The following is a 19,394-nucleotide window of genomic DNA, read 5'->3' on the forward strand; positions in this document are numbered from 1 at the left end:
TGCTATTTTGTTGAATAAATGTAAGAAAAGTTGATAAAATCCCCCAAATTAAGCACAAGATAAACCACAAAATTGGGGTTTATCAAACCTACTAAGAACTCCTCAGTTCTTACCCCCTATTTCTATCCTCTTGCTACAGGTGTGAAGGTTTAGTGTGGAGCTACAGGAGCATAGAAGATTATGTTTACAAGTTGAGTTGTTAGAATTTAATTTCCCCTCGTGGTTTATTCTTTTTGGTTTTAGAGGGGTAGGACTTGTAATTGAAGTTCTTTTACTAAGTCTTTGTATATAATGCTATGTGGATATATATACTTTTGTGATTAAGTGGTCTAAAATAAAGTCTCCTTTCATTTTCTTAATAAGAGTTTCGGTTCGTATTTGCGAAGGCTCAATATGAAATACACATAGTATATAATTAAAGAATAGAGGTAAGTAGCGCTCGGACTTTTAGTACGATCATGAGTTGCTAAAAGTTAGGGTGTTACACTTTACACTTATGTTCATAAAATAGAGGTGGTGAAGTATTACAACCTCTAAAAATAAACTATATATGTATAAATATAGTTGAAGAAAGTAGTATCTAGGAGCCTTGAAGAAAAAGGTTAAACAAAATCCCCAAAAGAAAACTGCATCACACTCAAAAATGTAAAATGGCAAACAGATAAGGATAAGACATGAAGTATATAAAGGATAGAGTACCAAAATAATAGGATATCAAGCTCCAGACTCGACCTGCAAAGCCAAGGCTGACCGGAGAATATTTGCATACATAGGTATAGATATACAGCACAAAGTATGCCAAAATAGAAGACAAAAAACATGTTTCTCTACGTCGACCTATATATATATATATATATATATATATAGACACACACATAGGAGAGTCTACAAACTTAAATACATAACAACAGCCCAAAATATAACAACCCAAAAGGGAGACTTCGCTTACTTAGAACTCCAGACGCTCATCAAGATATGTATCGACCTGCATCTGAAAACAACAACATAGATATGGAATGAGAATAGAAGTTCTCAGCATGGTAATGGTTCCCACACAAATAATATATAAGGTTCTGGAAAAGCCAAAGACAATCCTAAAACTTTGACACTCAGATCTAAAACTTAAATATTAAAACTGGAAACCATTAGCAGGGTAGTTCGTCTAAGGCTCTTAATCCTAAATCAATTCTAACTTAATTCTAACTTATTCCCTCAGCTTCTTTCCTTCCTCCAATGCTCCAGTAGAACTGCCCTCGTCGTCACTCTTCCGCTAAACGGGGGCCTCTCAGTTGCACAGACATACAATACAGACAAAGAAAACACAGATAGAATGCAATTACAGTAGGTAAAACATATAGAAAATAAACATAGGTATTCAAATAGGCAAATCTAAGTAATACAAACTCAAACAAGACAAAAAAATACATATGAAGAATGCCTTTCCTACTGGTCGTGAGCTCACATGTTGGTTACTTTGGCAGAGCCCGACACACCTAGTAGCTATCCCGGATATCGTCTCTCTAACATGCCTCCACACTCTTGGGATATAATGCCCTTCACACTCTTGGAATATACTGTCCACAACACTTATGGGATATAGTGCTCGTCGCATTTCCTGAGTTAAAATGTTCCTCGCGTACGCTAGTGAGGAAAAATGATACCCCCGTGTACGCGCAACATGGCACACGTATGCAGGACCCTGTTTTTTAGCAACTTTGTGCTTTGTGATTTAAACATTATTTCAAACTTTTAAACCTCTATTTTTACTTTCTAAGACCTTAAAACTTGGTTCTAGTCATAGTGAGGAAGTTGAACCTTGAGAGGGAGGTAACTTGGAAGGGAAGAAAGTTTGTGAAGTTGTAAATTATGATTGAGAAGTGCAAAAACACTGAGTATATGATGAATATTGACGATGATGAATAAGAATAATTGAACTTGAATGAATAATGATAAAAGAGGATGATTGGTGATGAGTATGTTTGAGTTTCTCTCTGTTGTAAAGTGTGTCAGGCACTATATCCCATGAGTGTGTCAAGCACTATATCCCAAGAGCATGGAGGGAGCTATATCCCAAGAGTGTGGGAGCACTTTCACCTAGGAAATATGTCAGACACTATATCCCATGAGTGTGTCGGGCACTATATCCCAAGAGCGTGGCAGGCGCTATATCCCAAGAGTGTGGGAACACCTTAACCCAGGAAATGCGACAAGCACTATATCCCATGAGTGTGGCGGGTACTATATTCTAAGAGTGTGACGAAAACTATATCTCAAGAATGTGGAGACATGTCAAAGAGACGATATCCAGGTTAACTATCGGGTGTGTCGGGTTCTGGCAAAGTAACCGACATGTGAGCTCACGGTTAATACGAAAGGCATACATCATATGCATTTGTTTGTCTTATTTGAGTTTGCATTACTTGGGTTTTCGTATTTGAATATCTATGTATATTTGCTATATATTCTACCTACTATAACTGCATTCTATCTATGTTTTCCTTGTCTGCATTGTATGTCCATGCAACTGAGAAGTCCCTTGTCTGGCAGAGGAGTGACGAGGGCAGTTCCACCGGAGTTTTGGAGGATTGGAGGAAGGCGAGAAGCTGAGTAAATAAGTTATAATTAAGTTAGAATTGAGGATTAAGATCCTTAGACGAACTACCCTGCTTATGGTTTCCAATTTTAATCTTTACATTTTAAATCTGAGTGTCAAAGTTCTAGGATTGCCTCTAGCTTTTTCGGGATCTTATATATTATTTATGTGGACACCATTATCATGCTGAGAACCTCCATTTCTCATTCCATATCTATATTGTTGTTTTCAAATGCAGGTCGAGACGTACCTTGGTGAGTGTATGGAGTTCTGAGCAAGCGAAGTCTCTCTTTTGGGTTGTTGTTATGTATTTTAAGTTTGTAGAATCTCATATATATATATATATAAACTTGTGTTTGTCCCTCTTAGAGGTCGATGTGGAGAAACAGGTTTTTTGTCTTCTGTTTTGGCATACTTTGGGGTGTATATTTATACCTATGTATGTAAATATTCTTTGGCCGGCCTTGGCTTCGCAGGTCGAGTTTGAAGCTTGATATCCTGTCATTTTGGTACTCTATCCATTATATACTTCATGTCTTATCCTTATCTGTTTGCCGGTTTACATTTTCGAGTGTGATGCGTTCTTCTTTTGGGGATTTTGCTTAACCTTTTTCTTCAAGACTCCTAGATACAACTTTCTTCAACTATATCTATACATATATATTTATTTTTAGAGTTCGTAATACATCACCACCTCTGTTTTACAAACTTAAGCGTAAAGCTATGTGTGGTAGGGTGTTACAGCAAGGGGTATGGTATAGGATGCGATTGGCTTATCCGAGTTAGCTTAATTCGAAAGAAGGGTTGTTGGGAGATCAGGAGATATAATGACAAACACATATGCACCATCGGGATAATTTCACAAGATCATGTCAAGTTGAAATCAGACACGATTGCAGATGTTATCAGGCCGTTGATTGAAGCAGACACATCAATAAAGGTAAAATCTATTATTGCAAAAATTCAATCCATGTTCAACTATACTGTAAGTTACCACAAGACTTGGTTGGAAAAACAAAAGTCCGTCACAAAAATTTTCGGTGATTGAAAAGTTTCTTACCAGATTCTGCCAGTGTGGCTAAAAGCAATGACCGCCTATATGCGAAGGTCTTATATTCAAATAAAAAATCTGCCTGTTTATCGTGAGAGTGAAAAGGTAATCGTCATAAGAGTTCTTCATTGGATATTTTAGAACTTCTATATATGTATTACAGTATTTAGACACTACAAGTCATTGGTAACAACAACAATAATAATAATAACAACAACAACAATAATATTCATACTAGTACTACTATATTAACAGCAACATTAATAGCAGTAATAATAATAACATAATAATAAATACTCATATTGCACTACTAATAATATTAACAATAATAATAATATAACAGTGGTGTACTACACATAACAACAACAACAACAGCAGCAACAGTAGTGCTAATAACAATAATCATATTATCAATATTAATATTCTTAATATTAACTAACACAAATAATATAACCAAAACATTGAATAGTCTTAATAATAATAATAAGTAAATAGATGTGTACTACTACTACTACTACTACTATTACTACTACTACTACTACTACTACTAATAATAATAATAATAATAATAATAATAATAATAATAATAATAATAATAATAATATACTAATAAAAAATAAAAAATTCACATATTAAAGGTTATCTAAATGTTCAACAAAATGTTCTTTGTAACTAATGTAACATTACGAATTATTTTACTTAAATTAAATTTTTAAAAAAATTAAAAATTTGTGTCGATGAAAGAACAAGTTCAAATTTTTCACCTTCTCTCTACACACGAAGAAATTGCAAAACGCAAATAATGGATGATGGTGCAACGGGTATATAAAGGAGAAAAAAAGGAGAAAAATAATTAATGTGTAACACGTGTCGCACATGTATTGAGTTGAAGAGTGTTGCACCTACAAAATGTAAGTAGTGCTTGGGTCAAGTCACCTGCAAAATGCATGTTATGTTTTGTATGGTCTTGGTCAAAGGACAGACACGTTTCATCCATGCAATCCCTCTTAGTGCTTGTTTTTTTTTTGGTGTAAAACAAAAGTTGCATTTGACAGATATAGTATTTTCTTTTGAGTAAAGAGAATTTGTCTCTTGTGCTTAAAAGCAGGACACGTGGGAGTTTGGTTTCTGTAACGGAGCAGGTTGTGGGGGGTTGAGATTTGGAGGAGGCTTAGAAGGCTTTGATGTGGTGAACCTAGCCGGTAATTAGTGAGAGCTATTGAAAGAGGGTTGGATGGGTGGGTGGGCCATTGTGGCTATGGGCTTTGGTGGAAAAAGGTTTTCGGCCAAGGTCTCCGAAAAAAAAAGTGTGTTAATGTGAAGAAAGGGAAGTATTGTCTCCAGGGGTGTTCGCGGTGCGGTTTGGATTGGTTTTGAGTAAAAAACTCATCCGATCCGAATACTAATTTTACTTGCGGTACAATTTGAATTGGATGCTTTTTTTAAAAAAAAATCTGATCCGATCCGATCCAATTTCAAGCGGTTTGGATTGGATTGGATTTGCGGTTTTATAAATTAAAAAAATTAAATACATATAACAAGTCTCAACATCAAATTTTAAATAATCAACAATGATATAAAAAGTCTCAACAATATCTTAAAAAATCAACAATAACATAACAATATAAAAAAAATTATAGGTTAGTTAAAATAAATAAATAACATTTTGAACATAAAATATTTATTAAATAATAATAATAATACATGAATAATATAAAAATATATAAAAATTGAACAAGTTATAAATATAATTGTAAATATAATAATAAAATAATAATGTTATAGCACATTGTGCGATTTGAATTGAATTGCATCGGTTATGATCCCATTAAAAAAAGACAAATTAAATAAAAAATTAATCATAGGTATTAATAAAATCATAAACGTTGGTGTTCATACCTTGACCCAACACTAAGGCCCAACTCCAAATCAGATAAAAAAGCCTAACCCATAGGTTGAACTCCCCACACAACCGACCTCCTCGGAAGAGGTCGGATTCGACACAGGCCTCACCTCAAGGAAGTTGGGATCAAAGGTTAGCTGGCAGATAAACACTCGTTCAAATAAGTAACTGCCCCTAAAATCTCTTAACCCAATTCTAGGGGCCATATCTCAACTTCTCTAAGATAAAAGGACGGTTATCCTCCTTAAAAGGTGGAACTACTCCAACTGTGGTTATTGGTTCACCACTATAAATACACTGATACCCCTCAGCTATCTCTAAGTTTCAATACTCTCTCAAAACCTGTTTATACTCCTTGCTGACTTAGGCATCCGAGTGTCTTTGAAGGTACCACCCCCATTCCTTCATATGCACAAGTCGGACGGCGGCTCCCAGACGTAAACCGAGTCGGAGGCCACCTCCCACAGACGATTGGGCCAACCTCACAAGTCCAGCCCACTAAACTCTGGTTACCCATTGTAATAGTTGGATGCCAAAATAATATTAAGAATAAAATTATTGAGAGTATTAGAACAAAAAATACGATGTAAAAATATTCTAAATTAACATTTTCACGTTAATACTTAAAATTTAAAAAAAATGTAACATATTTGATTAAATACTCTTATATATATACTTTATATTTCTTATTTTTAATATAAAATATATTTTGTTAATTTTTATATGTTATTTTTATTTTAATAAATAAATATTAATTTTATTATAAAATTAATTAATAAGATGATTCAAATATCTAAATTAAAATAATAGGATAATATAAAAAAATTATTTAAGTTGATGTCTACTTTAGTAATTTTTTATTTAAAAGTGATTTTGAGTAGTGTAATCTAAACAATATTTATTTTACTATAATTCATTTTGATATAAAGATGGTCAAATATAAATCACTTCAATATAAACTTACTTTTTACCAAAATCAAATTTACAAAATCAATTTTATACAAACTCTCAGTTATAAACTGTAATCCAAACACACTTCACCAAAAATTTAGTCCATGCGCATTTATTCTTTCTCTTCTTTAATTTTGTTCGGGTTCATTTGGGTCATATAACCTTTTTTTTTGTGGTCAAGGGTCATACAACATAAAGTTACTTAATCTTGCAGTATACTTTTAACTCATTCCTCCCTTTCAACCATGATGCCCCCGCGACCCACTCATATCCAAGGTCTCATATAGAGTCCATCCAACCCAGGCCCAATCCTTGCACATCCAGGTGCAGCACCTTCTATCCAAACGGAGCCAATTTCCTTCTAGCATGAGCTACTCAGCTTCATGGTTGCTTCACGTTACACCGTTCAGCAAACAATCAGAAGCGGCTCTCTCGACACACCTGTCAGCACGAGATGACTCCAAAAGAAATATATGTATCCTCGCATCTCTACCCTATAATTTTCCTATGTTTTGCATGGTCTTGCTCAAAGGACAGACACGTTTCATCCATGCAATCCCTCTTAGTATTTGCTTTTTTTTGGTTTGGTGTAAAACAAAAGTTGCATTTGGCAGATATAGTATTTTCTTTTGAGTAAAGTATTATTTTGTCTCCAACGTTTGGAGAAAGTCTCAAAATTATCACTAGCATTTAAATCGTCTTATTTAATTTAAAATTGGCTTAATGTTGTCCTGCCGTTAGGAATCTATTAACATAATTGACGGCGGGACGAAATTGAGACAATTTTAAAATGTTAGGGATTTAAATATGACGAAAATGTTAGGAATAAAAACGATACATAAAAATAAATTTTATTTTTATCCTTCAATAATATTAATTTTTTACTGTACATAGTTATTTAATTATTTTAAAAAAAAACTTTTCTTCAATAATTTCAATCATTTTAATTTTTAATAAATTTTAATCTTTTCTTCAATAATTTTAATTTTTTTTTACAACAAATAATTACTTAATTTATTTTTTAATTTTTTTCTTATTAATAAAAAATAAATTCACTTAAAAAAATAATGTGATTAAGAATAAATTAAAAAAATAATTGAATAATTATCTACTGTAAAAATTTGATATTATTGAAAAATAAAATTAAAAATAAAGTTTGACTAAATTAAACATTAAAGAATTTCGATACATTAGAGACAAAAGGTACAATTCATACTTTATTGTATATGTTCTATTTTTTATCTTTTTCGCATGTTTATATACTAGTCATTTTACAAATATTTCATGACTAAAAATATTTAAGAGTAAAATTATAAAAAAAATTATTTAGAATAAAAGTAATGTGATTAAGTATAACTTAGATGTAATTAAAAAATAATTAAATAACTGTGCATCGTAAAAAATTAATATTATTGAAGGATAAATTAAAATTTATTTCTATGTATCATTTTTTTCCGAATGTTTTCGTCCTATTTAAGTCCATAACGTTTCAAAATCATCCCAATTTTGTCTCGCTGTCAATTCTGTTAACAAATCTCAAACGACAGGACAATATTGAGCCAATTTTAAAACGTTAGAAGCTTAAATAGGACGATTTAAATGTTAGGGACAACTTTGACACTTATCCCAAATGTTGGGAATAAAAACGATACTTTACTCGTTTTCTTTTCTTTCTTTCTTTTTTTTTGTATAGTGTAAAACGCAAGTTGTGTTTGGCATATAGTGTTTTCTTCTTTCTTTTTTTTCGTTACTAGCAAAATGCAGGTTGCGTTTGCAGCCATGTAAATGTATAAGTCCACAATTCTGCATAACACACCATGATACAATATGTGTGAATAATACTATTTTTTCTTCCACTCTTAAATTATTTTGTCAAAATTGTTTCCTTTATAGTTGTCCCTCCTTTATTGGCCATAACTAAAAGTAATTTTCGTCGATTTTAAAATGTATTGATATTGTATTTGAAGATGGTTCATGGTACACCAGCTTAGACCAAAATATAAAAATAAACAAAAATGTTATTCGTACACTAAAATCGATTATTAAAATTGATCACTACTATATTGTCTATAAATATATGTATAGTTTAATTTATTTTCAATGTGTTTTTATATTTTTACATGTATCTTCTACTGATAGATAATTTTAGTAGCTAATTTTAGTGTACACATAGTATAGTTAAAAAATAAAACACTAGAGAAGAGAAAGTGACAGATGGCTCTTGACCTGAAATTATAAAGAAGAGTTACAATAAAAAAAAGAAAATAAACAAAAAAATAAGAATTCAAATTGAATAAAAAAGATATATTAAAATTGAAAAGAATAACTTGAAATTGAATATAAAAAGAATCATTTTACTTTTCATCTAATATTTTGATGCAATAAAAAAGGACTCTTCAACTTAATTTGTGCACAGTATTGTTTGAAAATTGAATCATAGATACTCACTCAACCTTCTACCAAATTTTTCGATGCAATGAGGAAAGAATTCACTCAATCTCATTTGTCCATGTCATGGTTTCATCACGAAATTAAAAAAATACTTTGATACACCTTTAATCTCTCTATCCGACAACTACAATAGTTTAGAGGGTATTTATAGCTTTTTATTATGTCAAAATAAAAAAATTATAAATCTACAAACATAAAATCTAATATAATAACTAAATAAACAAAATTAAAATACATAAAATTAAATTGGACATTCTAATATTTAATAATATAAACTAATAACTACTAAATAATACTTGAACTATTCATATAAGGAATATTTGAAACACATATTATTTTCCACCTCCTTAAAATAGACTCGTCATCGAAGCTTGTAGTTAAAAAAATAATATATGAAAATAATAAATACAATAAAGATAATTTTTTTGTCTTCTTTTTTTATTTTTTTATTTTTTTGTACTGTATACTTTTTTTTTAAAAAATGAAATCAACAATAACGAGAAAATAATAATAAAACACAAGCATAAAAGACAAAGACGACAAGAACATAAAAGAAGGATGCGAGACATTAGATTTTTTTTTTCAGGACATAAGAAGAACAAATGTAAATTAATAAGAATTAATCTAATATCTAAAATTTGATACCACATGATAAAGAAAAATAAGATGAATAAAAATATAATGATTGAAATCGAAAAAGAAAAAAAGATTAATTGAAAATAAAAAACAAAAAAATAAACTAAAGTTAAATACAAAGAGAATCATTCTATTTTCTACATAATTTCTCAATACAACAAAAAATTAAGACTCTTCAACTTAATTTATCCACACTATAGTTTGAAAATTAAATAGAAAGAACTTACTCAACTTTCTACCCAATTTTCAGATACAATAAAAGAAAGACCCACTCAATCTCATTTATTCACACCATAATTTCATCACTAAAACGAAAAGTATCTTAACACTTCTTTAATCTCTCTGTCCAATGATTACAATAGGTTAGGAAGTATTATGCCGAAATAAAAAAAATCTTATATCCACTAATATAAAATTCAATCTAATAATTAAGTAAACAAAATCAAAATACATAAAATTAAATTAAATATTCTAATATTTAATAATATAAATTAATAATTACTAAATAATAGTTAAACTTTGTATGATTTAATCACAACTATTTGAATGTTTAATTACTCTGTTAGTCTTTATAGTTTCGTAAAATTTTTAATTAGATTTCTATACTTTTTTTCCTTTTAATTAGGACCCTGTACCAATTTTTTTTCAATTGAGTCCCTATATTTTTTTTTCTTTTATTTGAGTCCCTTCACCATTTTTTTTAGTTGGGTCCCTATATAATTAAATCAATTATTACTAAGAGGAACCTAATTGAAAAAAAAATAGTACAAAGACCCAATTAAAAGAAAAAAAAAGTATAATATCCTAATTGAAAATTTTGCAAAACTATAAGAACCAACAGAATAATTAAACCATATTTGAAACACTTATAAGTTACCATGGGAGAGTTTTTTTGTATTTTTGCACCGATACTTTGGGCCTTGGCATTTTAACCAACCCCATCTTTGAGCAATATGAAATTATGAATGACCAGTTTTTTTCAACACCAGAGAAGAAAAACGGAAACATCAAATATGCTGCTGTATTTCATCCGAACAAAAATAAACTATTAAGTATTAACACCAGATAATAGAGATTTCGATTATGAAAAATGCATATGACATAAATTATAAATCATCTACATCTAAAGCTTCAACCATACTCCTAAAAAGGGCATGCTACATGGATAAACAATCAGCAAATTCTTATCCTTTTTTTCTATATACTGAAAACAAAAGGAAACTTCACCCCTATATTTCCTGCTGAGAGGGGCAAAATTTTGTCGCTTTGTCTGCACTTCTTTATCTCAACATAATCTATGAAACAATAAGTCAATAAACATATAGATAGATAGATAGATAGATAGATAAATTGGGTCTATGCTCAATGGGAAATGATTCTACAGTGAGCAACTAAAGTAAATGCATCCTTTCCACATAAGGGTGGAGTAACCATTTACTTAGGGGTTCCCCACACCCCACAAAACAGCCTGAATTGCCGTTTTCAGTGAAAAAGGGAAAACTGAATATGTGCAGCAGTTCATGCACTGCCTGTCTAACCAGGGAGGTACCTGTCACCCTGCTCCTCCGACCCCATCCGGTCACAATATCAATCCGACTAGGGATGATCCCAGATATCAGCATCTCTTTGCGAAACCAAGCAAGTGTTCTAGACAATGCCGTCACAGCAGTTCCATCAGACATAACATGAAGATTTATGAGCCAGTAACAAGAGCTTTTCTCCTTGACAGCATCTGGATACACATTTCTTTGTGCTGCCACTTCCCAAACCGAACCGGCCTCCTCCTTGAGTCCGGATTTGTGAAGAAAATCCACCACTGCATCAACAAGTCCCCGTTTGCCCTCTCTATCCTCAGAATGCATAAGGTCCAAGAACTTGCTGACATGATCCCGCACATTTTGACCATCAGGCCCTGCTGCCGGCATGGAGACTAGAAATGCATGAGCAGGATGGCGAGTAATTGCCATAAGCTCACAACAGAATCCCATGTCATAAGGTGATTGTGCGTCCGTGCAACAACTGAGAAGCAAAGTATAAGTCTGCAAAGAAGGGTTTAGACCAAGAGCCACCATGCTTTGCAGAAGATTATATGCATCTGGCAACCGATGCATCCTGAGGAATGCGCTGAGAAGGGAATTGCAGGTTGGTACATTTGGAAGCAAACCTGCAGTCAGCATTGCCTGATACCACTCCCAAGCCTTCTCAACATTACCAGACTTTCCCCACAGGTCTACTAGAAGACCATAAACAGGTTCATCCGGCACCCAATTTTTCCGTTTCATCTCAATGAAAACTGCTTCCGCTTCCTCAAGATACCCACAGTGGCCAAGCACCTCCATTACTATGCTATAAGTAACCTTATCAGGCTCAAATCCTGCATTCTTCATGTCACGATATAGTTTCAATGCTGTCTGATAGTTCCTCGCTTTAGCTTGCAAAGCAATCATGATGTTGTATGTGACTAGATTAGGAACACAACCCTGATTAACCATCTCACAAAATAGCCTATGGGCAGCAGCTAAGTTACCCGATTTTCCAAGACTGTGGATTATGACACTGTAAGTGAATGTGTCAGGAGAAAGGCCAGCTTCCTGCATTCTGTCATACATAGACATGGCAACATCAAGATATCCTGCTTTTGCATGGATATCTATGAGTGTACAATATGTGACACGATCAGGCTCACATCCCACCTCTTGCATTTGATTGAACACATTTAGCGCTTCCTTCAAGTAGTTTGCACGGCCATAGCTGTGAATCAGACGATTATAAGTTACAACATTGGGCTTGCATCCATCCTTGACCATCTGCTCAAGCAATTTGTTTATTGCCCCAAACTGTCTTGCACGGCCCAAGATTCCAACCATGGTGGTGTAAGTATGGCCATCATGATAGAATCCAGGGTGTCGCTTCAACCAGTAAAAAAAGTTTAGAGCAAGTGAATGGTCCTGAAGGTTCTTCAGGATTTGATTAGCTTGATATGGATCAATGGAAAAGTTCAGGTTAGATAGAGCCTTCTCCGTAACAGGACCCCACTTTAACTGCCGCAATATGTCTGAAACTATTTCTACAACACGCCCTGTGTTTGTAAAGTGCCTGTTGGACGAAGCAATTCCAGCTGACATTTTCATATCCCTGGGGTGTCTATTGAAACTTTCCCTAAATGTGGACATTTGTGGATTTTCAGGTTGCATGCTGGAACCAGAATTTGACACAAAGCGGTTTGAGTGAGTTCTTGTCCTCTGTGGCAAGGCCCTGCGGTCTTGATTGTTTAAAGGGAGATTTGGTGCCACCCCTGACTTCTCTGTCCTTGAAGAAGCATCATGCTTAAATCCTGTGGCTATGTTTGTTTTACCTTTTCCCTTTGCACCATGACAATTACTTGTATGGTTTGATGGCTGCTCTATAGGAGTAGAAACAGGTGGTTTGGGATGAACACTAGTAAAATTCTCTCTTCTTATTTGTCTCACATTGGAAGATCTGATGTTGGGTAGGGCCCTTGCAGGATCAACCATATTTTTAGAATAGCTTAGTATTCCCATCCCATCTGATATAGGAAGCTTATAATTTACTAAATCAGAAAGAAAATTGACAGCTGCAATACCGGCCCTGTAAAACTGGTCTGCATTAAGGGGAGTTGAGTGTGCAGAATGGTTCTGAACACCATCAGCAAGACTAGCGTATGTTACAGAGTTTGGTATACTTGATGGACTAGAAGTAGACCTGATTTGTTGTACACAAGTGGATTGGTCAGCACCTTCAATCTTGTGGGAAGCTGGCCCATTGGCTGAATTTCCTGAAACCAGCACTTCTACTCCAGATATGGCTCTTGATGCAGCAGAGGATGGTTTCTGTGCACTTAAAACCTCATTTTTCACGTCCTGTCTTCTTGACACACATGTTTCATCCTCGGAGCAAGTGCATGAATTGCCATCGGCTGCATTACATCGTGTACCACCAAGGAGAAAAGTTCTAGCACTGCTTGAAAGTGTACCAATCTGCTTGGCTCGTAACATGTTCTGCAGGAAATGAAGTTGAATAGATCATTATCATGACATACGTCCATATCATCAACTAAAGTTGCACTTTGGATTTTTGGTAAAGGAGAAGAAGCATCAAGGCCCGAAACACCAACACCACCTACCCAGCTAAGCCAAGACACAATCTAAGAAGGTGTACACCATAATCATCAAGGTGACCTTGTATCAGAGCAGCTACTATTAAGACACAAAACTTAAAGTAAAAGGAAGGTAAATGTAATGGTGCCTTAACACAATTTCATCCATAAAGACCATATCCACTAACCATCAGCGGAAAATCCTACTTCCCAAATATAATAAGCAACTAAACAACACTAAACCAGTCACATAGAAACTTCCAAGAAATGGAACACTCTGTATAGCTCCTCTATCCAGCATCTCCATAAGATTTTCTTCTCTCCATGGCCATCACAAGTCTAACTAGGACCGGAACAATGACATGGATTTTATCCCATGTCAGACTCACATTAGGAGCAACATACCAAAATCACTATAACAGCACCAAAAAGGAGGAAGGCCCACAAAAAGCACTCTCAATCGACCAAGATTAATTAAAAATCCAAATATGTAACTCAGCATACAGAGATTTCTGCTTTCTAGCTAAATTGAATGAAACAAACTTTTCCAAGAAAATAGGCATGCATGACAGCAATTTCCCAACTAATAGAGAAAATTAATGATAGATCACAAGCTACTAAACTTCCACATCCCCTTTAATCTGTTGGCAATTTAGACCTCCACAAAACCAAACAACATAAACCAGAACACCGTAGTTCTACTAAGTCTGAGGAACCTGATACATTTCACTGGGCATATAACTGTAAAATTAAAAAAAATGCTTTTATTATTATTATTTGCAGCATAAACGCGTCCAAGAAAAACAGAAAACGCGTTCCAAAAGCAAAGAAAAGGGAAAAGGTGAAAAATTGAGGATTGACCCATTAAACAATGCAGCTCACAAAGTAAACCCAGCCCTCAAAACCGGAAATAAGAGAGAAGAGAGGGAAGGGTTACCTGCATGGTTGAGGTCAGTGTTATGGAACCATAGAAGAGAAAGGAGAAGGAGTGAAAGAAGAGAGAGGTGGCGGCGGCAAGGTTTGTGCTGTGTGGCGTCAAAGGAAGAGACTTGTCCAAGCAAATTGGGGAGACACGCGTGTGCCCTCAAATATTCAGTCTCTCCCCCATTTTCCCGTTCCTCTCATTTCCTGTTTAATTATTATTAATCAATTAAGTAATTACTAGTATTTTATTACACCTAAACGGTGGTGACTGTGTGTCTGTCAGTGCCGTGTGGCACACGCGTGACGTGGTCATTAGAAAGTTCGTAAGGCTTTACGTTTGTTTTGTTTAAGCCGCATAATCATATTTTCATTTATGAATTAATCTAAATTATCACTTATGAAAATTATCCAGAATTTTTTTTTGTATGGAAGCTATATTAGTGCATTGGCCAATACTAAAAAGAAAGGTAAATTGTCAGATTCTGGATGTCAATTTTAATACGTTAGAAACGTGGTGATAGGGTTTTAAAAGCGTGACAGGTGATGAAAACATGTATAGAGACATGGTAAGGTGGCTTGCAGTGACAAGTGGTACAGTCTCGGCAACACGCAGCGAAACGTGTTGCTTTTGAATCTTGGCAGTGCAGTTGTAGGAGTCGTGTTGCCTCTGAATCTTGGCAATGCAAAAAGGTCTTTGCTCTCGCCTTTGAATCTTGGCAATGCAAAAAGATCTTTGCTCTCCGAAGAATCTGAAACAACACGAGGGCGTATTGCAGGTGGTCTGCATGCAGGAAATAGTCCCCACTCCGGTAACCAGCAACGTTCAAAAAAATTTTATAAATTAAACTTTTGCGGATCATTTTCATGCATAAATATTATTGTTGAATGCTTCACAATTTTATCGTGGGAGAAGATGTTGAGAGGCTGAAAAAGAGTGTTAGAGTTAAGTTTGTATGTGTTGTTGTTGAATGCTTCATAATTTTACTGTGAGAGAAGAAGTTGAAAATCTGAAGAAGAGTGTTAGAGTTAGGGTTGTTTGAAGGAAAAAAATTATATAAAAAAATTATTAATTTGTAGTAATTAAAAATGGTACGTGATTATACGACACCCGAAGAACATATCATTAATTATTTGGATCATCTAATTTATGTAAGTTCATAAATTTTATTATTTTATGTATTTAAATTAATTTCTTTTTAATTTTTGTTGTTGTTAGTATTATATGAAAATATAATGTTATTATTTTAGTATTATTTTTTTAATAATATTTTCGAATAATATTTTTAGTTGTCTAATATAATTATATATTTTGTTTTATATAAATGTAAATATTATTTAAATTTTTTTCAAATATAAATGTTATTTATATTTATTTATTTTTGAATATAAATATTATTATTGACATTTATGTATTTTCGAAAATAAATATTATTTATATTTATTTATTTTTGGAAATAAGTATTATTTGTGTTTATTTATTTTCGAAAATAAATACTAATTATATTTATGTATAACATTTAAATAAGTAAATGTTTTTTTATAGATGAATAGAAACAATAATATTTTATATTGAACTAAATTATAATTATAAATATTTATTTCTAATAATTTTTATTTATTCAAACTAATATTTAGTGAATAAATATGTTTTTGTTGAACTAGACAAATAGGAATTTGATGGTTCGTAAACTGGATCCGTCGCTGACGTGGAATCCGATAGTCGAAAACTACTTACGCTCAACAGGATTCTACCACGTTTTTAGGATTGGGTTGATAAGAGGATCTTACCTCTTATTAGCTACTTTGGTGGAAAGGTGGAGGCCAGAAACTCATTCGTTTGTATTGCCGGTTGGTGAGGTTACTGTGACATTGGAAGATATCGCTAATATATTTGGCCTACCCATTGATAGAGAGCCTATGAGCGGATAGACAGATAGTAGTAGCGACTTCCTACAGAGCTAGAGCATCGCGATATTCGGTCGTGAACTGCCTGTCAGTAGTTCTTCAAAATCTTATATAAAGTTAGGTTGGGTTCGGACTATTAGAGACGCAGAGCCATTGGACACCGAGGAGTCTATTGAGAGATATGTTAGGTGCCAGACTTTTTGTTTGTTGGGTTCGACCCTATTCATGGATAAGTCGACCGCATATGCCCACGCGAAGTACCTACCGTTGCTTCGCGATTTTGAGCGAATCCATACTTATAGTTGGGGGTCAGCATGTCTCGCGCATCTTTACAGAGCACTTATCGTGTATCATGGTATGATACTAAGGAGATGGATGACCCTTTTAATCTGGTGTTTGTTTGGGCATGGGAGCAATTACTGTGTATTGCGTCTGTACCCAAACAGTCCCTTCCACCGGCTGAGATACCAGTTGCCATGAGGTAACATTTCCTATTTTAGTCTTGTATTATATTGAGAATGCATATTTGATTGACAGCCACCTTTTTTAATTTTTTCGATAAACCGTGTTTCAAGTGGAGTCATTCGTATTAGAGCAAAACTTGGTTATCGAAGACCGTAGAGGTATTTAGGCAGGAGATAGACAACATGGATGAGGTAAATATTTATGGTTCGTGTGATTATCGTATCCAAACATTAATATTAGGGTTCCAATATTCTAATATTATCTGGCAGTTTGTGTGGCGACTGTACGAAAGATTGATCATACCCGATGAGTTATATGGACACCTTAAGGTGCGTGACATCATTGCTCCATTATTGTCATTCGAGTATATCGAATGACACCCTGCGAACCAAGTGATGCGTCAGTTCGTGTATGCACAACCCCCCTGGCGGTAGCAAGAGAAATTCCATTGAGAAAGCATTGCATCACTCTTCGTAGAGTGTAGCTTTATCACTGGATAGTTTTACATGGGGGATAGGTAGAGGAATGGAGCAACCACCGTAACACTCGGTTGCGGGATATGCATCCCCTTCTAGGGCCGTCAAAATGGGTAGGTTTTTCCTCTAATATTAAGCCCATTTAAATTTTGGGTTAATCGGGTTTACCCCGATTAACCTGAAAAAAATGATAGGTTAAACGGGCTAGCCCGCGGGCTAAACGGGTGGTCCGTTTATTTTTTTGTTTATATTTTTTTTAAAAAAAAAGTAGCACTTTTAGCCAATATTTCTTCATATCCGACTTGAAAATTTGACCCATCAACTAAAAAAAATATTATTTTTTAATGGTTTTTGACTTAAAAGTGATATTTTTGTCAAAATATTTTTCAAAAAATAAAATAAAATGATAAATTGGCTGTCCCGTTCAACCTATCGGGCTTACCATAAACGGTTCGAGCTAGAAATTCTGGCCCGCAAATAAAGCGGGCTTAAATTGGCCGAGCCTAAATAGGCCTGGCTAGCCCATTTGACAGCCCTACCCCCTTCCGAATTGGGACTTTAGACCGTCGGTGGAGTACCAAGATTGGTACGTGAGTTTGTACAGACATCTGCTGAGATTGTCAGAGCATGTTCCTCAGCATCCATACCAGCCACCAATCCCACAACCATCAGCACCAGAGCCAGCACCTCAGGGACCACCTCAGTATGCAGTATTTAAGCCGTTTCCTTATTATATACCACAGGCACCAGACCACAGTCATGGTAGCCATGACAGTCACCACTGCCAGTACAGCCACCACAATCAGTCCAGTGACCACGACGAGGCCAATCATCACAGTCGGCGTAGTCAGCATAGCGGACACAGTCAGCACAGTCGGCACTCTCAGTAGGGTCAGTCCAGTCGGTACTCTCAGCACAGCCAGCAAGGTCAGTCCAGCTGGCACTCTCAGCACAGCCAGCAGGTTCAATTTGAGTCTCGACACTCTTCCGCGTAAAAAATTTGTTTAACCGATAATACGTTGCTCGGACGAGTGCCAACACAGGGAGGTTTTGGGCACCCTTCAAAACTGAATTAATGCACTCCACAAGGTTCGTCGTCATATGGCCCAATCGATAACCCACATCAAATGCCAATACCCAGTGTCTAAGTCCAATGGCATCGCACCACCAGCCATATGCCTCGCCTCGCTCTTCCAACCTCTTGTAGTTGATGTTGTACTCCTCCACTGTCCTTGAATACCCTATGTTGACAACAAGTTTTTGCAAGTGTTGGACTTTGAATGCCCTTAAGAAGTTGCTACCGATGTTCCTTATACAAAATATCTACCATGCTCTCGGAGGTTGCCAATCACTACCGGAATGATTTACTACTGCTCGGATTGACTCATGTCGGTCTGAGATCATACCCACACTGTCTTTTCTTACAACATGCCTTCATAGATTCCTTAGAAAGAAGTGCCATGCATCAGCTGTCTCGTCGTCCACCAGGGCAAAGGCTATAGGCACAATGTTCTGGTTCCCATCTTGTGCAACAACAACCAGAAGTGTAACTTTATATTTTTCGTACAGGTGTGTGCCGTCAACTTGAACTAGAGGCTTGCAATTCTTGAACGCCCTAATGCATGGATTGAAAATCCAAAATACGCGGTGAAGTATTTTGACACCATCCGCCTCCTTAGTCCCGTTGTACAGCAGTTGTGTTTCTATTTGGACAATTAAGTCAGGCATCTTTTGAGTCATGACCAAGAGCCACCATGGCAAAGCTTGGTGAGAATCCTCCCAACCACCAAAAACTTTGGCTATGGTCTTCTGCTTTGCTAACTAAGCCGTTCGGTAACTGATGGTGTAGTTGAACGTTGATTGGACTTCTGCAATTATAGATTTGACCTTGATGGACAGGTCACTCTCAACCAATGGCCTTA

General features: G+C 34.9%; 1 protein-coding gene across 1 annotated transcript; it reads right to left on the bottom strand.

Annotated features, from left to right (window-relative positions):
- Positions 1–10,640: 10,640 nt before the first annotated feature.
- LOC112790890 (pentatricopeptide repeat-containing protein At1g74750) lies at positions 10,641–14,974 on the bottom strand. The gene is made up of 2 exons (XM_025833506.2): positions 14,640–14,974; positions 10,641–13,604 (listed from the first exon to the last, which is right to left on the bottom strand). The coding sequence occupies exons 1-2, from the start codon at positions 14,643–14,645 to the stop codon at positions 10,977–10,979; spliced, it is 2,634 nt and encodes an 877-aa protein (XP_025689291.1). The 5' UTR covers positions 14,646–14,974; the 3' UTR covers positions 10,641–10,976.
- Positions 14,975–19,394: the final 4,420 nt, after the last annotated feature.

This window comes from Arachis hypogaea, chromosome 3, assembly GCF_003086295.3.
Source record: "Arachis hypogaea cultivar Tifrunner chromosome 3, arahy.Tifrunner.gnm2.J5K5, whole genome shotgun sequence".
NCBI lineage: Eukaryota > Viridiplantae > Streptophyta > Magnoliopsida > Fabales > Fabaceae > Arachis > Arachis hypogaea.